The following is a 3,585-nucleotide window of genomic DNA, read 5'->3' on the forward strand; positions in this document are numbered from 1 at the left end:
CACCACAGTCAGCCTGCACCACCTTGGGACTCACACAGCCACCATGGGGCTCACACAGTCAGCCTGCTCCGCTGTGGGACTCACACAGTCGGCCCGCAGCATCCCCGGCCGGGCCGTCTCGGGCCCGGTCTCACCTGTTCAGTCTGTACTGGTTGTGGTACTCCCTCTCTTGCGCCGCACTGTATTCGTTCTGGTACTTGAGCAGCTGCTCCCGCAGCTTGCAGACCTCAGTGGAGAAGGCGTTGGGGAAGTCGTCGGCTTGCTGCAGGCGGACGAGCTGCTGTTGGATCTGCTCGGTGAAGAGTTTGGCGTTCTCCAGCAGCTGCACCTCCGACTGCTGGGTGCTGGGTTAAAGGGAAGGACACCGACAGTGAGGAAGTGCCCACCCATCCTCAGGACCCTTCCTGATTCCTGCGCGCGGGCTAGGGTGGGATCCCGTCACAGCTGGTCCCCATTCCTGCATTTGTTCTAGCCCGAGCTGCCCACCCTCCAGCAGGAAGACGGGTGCACGGTCAACCGCAGTGCTTGGTCATAAGGACTTCTACGGGCATCGTCTAGATCCAGAGAGTGGGGACAAGGGAGACAGCGTGTAATTCCAACAGAGCAGGGCATTCCCCTGACCTTGAAGAAAGACCAGGACTCCCAAGGAAGAGGAAATTAAGAAGCAAGCAGGCCCCTCCGCTACCCGAGCAACCCATTTTTTTCTTGGTGCCTTTAGTTTTCTAACCGTGACCGTGCCAAGATCTTTCCCGCTTTACTGAACTAAGACATTAACCTTTCCTCCAATGGCCACCACTGGGAGACCATGAGAATCCTCCTATAAAATTGTGGACATATTAATTAGTTTCAACGGTACCTTGGTACCTGGCTAGAACTAGGTTTGACCACCACAGAGAAGAGGATTCCTACAACTCTGGTTGTATCCTGTGGCCCTGCCCCTGTTCAGTGATGGGGCCGAGCATCTGCTACAAGCAGAACTGGATAGACAGAGAAGTTGTACTTGATATATTCCCAAGAATATTCTAGAACCCATGCATGCTGCGAGCTTGTATTGGCTGCACATGTCTCCTAGACGTGACTGATCTGTCCCAGATACGCTCGCACTAGTGACCTCCGCCCTGAAATCAGAGGCAGGCCTTTGCTATTTTCTGTTTTAAAGGCAAAACTCCCTGTGTGCTCCGTCGGATTTCCTGACCAAGAGAAACCTCTGGGTTTCAGCCCATTTGCAGAGATGTCCCAGAACAGATCGAGCCTATCTCAGCAGAGGTGGCTGGCTCTCCCTACTTTCCCAGGCTTTCCTGTGTCATGTGTTGAGTGGCACCCGGCCACACAATTACTGGAACATGATACGTTCCAGGAACTATGGTAGGCGCCAGGGAACAAGCCGAGCAGGGCCGATGAGCACACCTCCAATTGCCAGGAGCGGAAACAGGAGTTTCTCCCTTATGCTCAGTGTTCTTGTATGTTAACAGACACCCCGCTATCCGGCGCCAACTGCCAGAGCTGGATCAGGCTGCCGTGAATCACACAGAAAGGAGGCAGCTCGGCAGTTAGCCCAAGTCAGAACATGAGTGGCGATTCGCACAAATGCCCTTGATGGACAGTGTCAGTAGGAGAGAGTTCGGCTTCTGATCTAGTCTTTGTGGAAAACCCACGTCTGCCTGCCTGCAGCCTCAGCAGCGGGAGGATGGACGCGCTCCACTGGGCTCTCCCCATGGGTCTGAGACAGAGTGGTGGACTTTGTAATGGATAGAGAAGGAAGTGTGGGATCAGGAGGTGGGAAAGTCAGCAGGACGGAAGCAGCTCCGTCACAACACCGCACAATTTTAGCCCCGCACTGGCATGAATAGATAAGGGTCCTCAGAGAGCTTCAACTCCCAGGGGCAGACGCGCTCTGGGCAAAGCTGCTGACTCCTGTGGACACCTAGTCTGCTGCCCTGGACTTATCTGCAGAGTGGGCTGGGGTAGGAGGAAGGGGTGAGGAGTCGGGGTGGGCGTCTTAGCAGGTCTAAGTCTGAGCTGTCGGAGAATCTGCTCGTCTGAACGAGAGTTTTCAATAGTTAGTCGCCATGCATACAGGTCCCTCTGCCAGAGACCTCCTCGTTCTGCGTGCATGCCTGTCATCCGGTGCTCAAGAGCTATTTTCCGAGCGGGCAAATAGCCTTGTTTTGTCACTTCTTAGTGGCAGAGCTAAGACTAAGTGTTCTAAACACTCAGTCAGAAAATCCACAGGAGGCGGGCGATGGTGGCGCACGCCTTTAATCCCAGCACTCGGGAGGCAGAGGCAGGCGGATCTCTGTGAGTTCGAGACCAGCCTGGTCTACAGAGCTAGTTCCAGGACAGGCTCCAAAGCCACAGAGAAACCCTGTCTCGAAAAACCAAAAAAAAAAAAAAAAATCCACAGGACCAGGCCCCGACTGCCCGCAGCGCAGACCACGGACGACCCCACTCTGCGTTCTTCCATTTCAGCCTCACCTCCCTGCTCACTTACAGTGTCTTCTGGGCAATTTCTAAACCCACTTCAACTCTGCCCGTGCCTCAGGCTCCACATTTAGAGGAAACAAGAATGAAGACAAGTCCCGTTCGTCGTAAGAAGAACAGAGGTGACAGAAGGCGCCTCCGCGCTGGCAAACAGCTTACCTCACCACCATGTCATGGAGCACCGTGTACTTGGCTTTCAGCTCTGCCATTCTGGTCCCGGGAAGTTTTCCCATAGAATGCAGCTAGTAAAAGGAACATAGGTTAGTGTTAGCCATCATTGCCCTTCCGCCTGTGGAGGAGGTAAAAGGGTCTCGCGTGGTCTCGAGCCTCTCAGCTGAGCTTTATAAGGGTTACGTGTGCGGCATGGTAGCACTTCAGAACGCTGCTGCGTATTCAGATGGAGTAGCCCTAGCCTGCCTCTCGCTAAGCTCTTTCCTCTTGGACGAGTCTCTAAACCTCCCTAGGCTATAATTTCTTCATCCAGAAACTCAAGGAATTAAACGTCTTCTGGTTCTAAATAGATTTTTCTAGGTTAGACATTTTGAGTTGTGTGGACTTCCAGAACAGTCGCTTGTAAGTTGAGAGGTCACGGTCGTCTTCGGAGCAAGGGCCACGCATCAGTCACTCCTTCTCAGAGATGCCCTGACGGCCGTGGGCTGCTCCACCCGAAACCAAAGCTTGGCGAAAGAGCCTCTCCAAGGTTTTAGTTAAAACCGTCAGGACTTAAACTTCTGCACTCCAGTTTAAAAAACAATCCAAGGTCACACCCCTTGCCTAACGTCTCTGAAGGCAAAGTTTACTATTTATATAATGAGGTATTATTTGTTTCTTTTTTCCTGCAAGCTGTTCTTAAATGTCTAAATATGCATGTATACAAATACATACACGTGCAATAAACAAGTATAAAAAAATGGAAATGTGTTCATTTGTGTTTTCATGTAGTGATCCCATTGAACTCTCTTGTTAAAGCCAACAGCATAACTTCTCTTACAATTTCTGCGAACACACATAAGTCTCTTGAGTTTTACCTTCTCTCCTATGTCTGCAGATAGGTCCTCCCCTCCTCCTTCCCCCTCTTCCTCCCTCCCTCCCTCCCTCCCTCCC

At 52.3% G+C, this 3,585-nt stretch overlaps 1 protein-coding gene across 1 annotated transcript in view; it reads right to left on the reverse strand.

The window, feature by feature from the left end:
* Ccdc146 (coiled-coil domain containing 146) overlaps positions 1-3,585 on the reverse strand; it is a 123,103-nt gene that overhangs the window by 49,953 nt on the left and 69,565 nt on the right. The window contains exons 3-4 of the mRNA XM_005358351.1: positions 2,641-2,723; positions 135-344 (exon numbers count right to left, since the gene is read on the reverse strand). Of these exons, the coding sequence (XP_005358408.1) occupies positions 135-344; positions 2,641-2,723 (293 nt within the window). The remainder of the gene's footprint in view (positions 1-134; positions 345-2,640; positions 2,724-3,585) is intronic.

Source organism: Microtus ochrogaster, chromosome 26, assembly GCF_000317375.1.
Source record: "Microtus ochrogaster isolate Prairie Vole_2 chromosome 26, MicOch1.0, whole genome shotgun sequence".
Taxonomy (NCBI): domain Eukaryota; kingdom Metazoa; phylum Chordata; class Mammalia; order Rodentia; family Cricetidae; genus Microtus; species Microtus ochrogaster.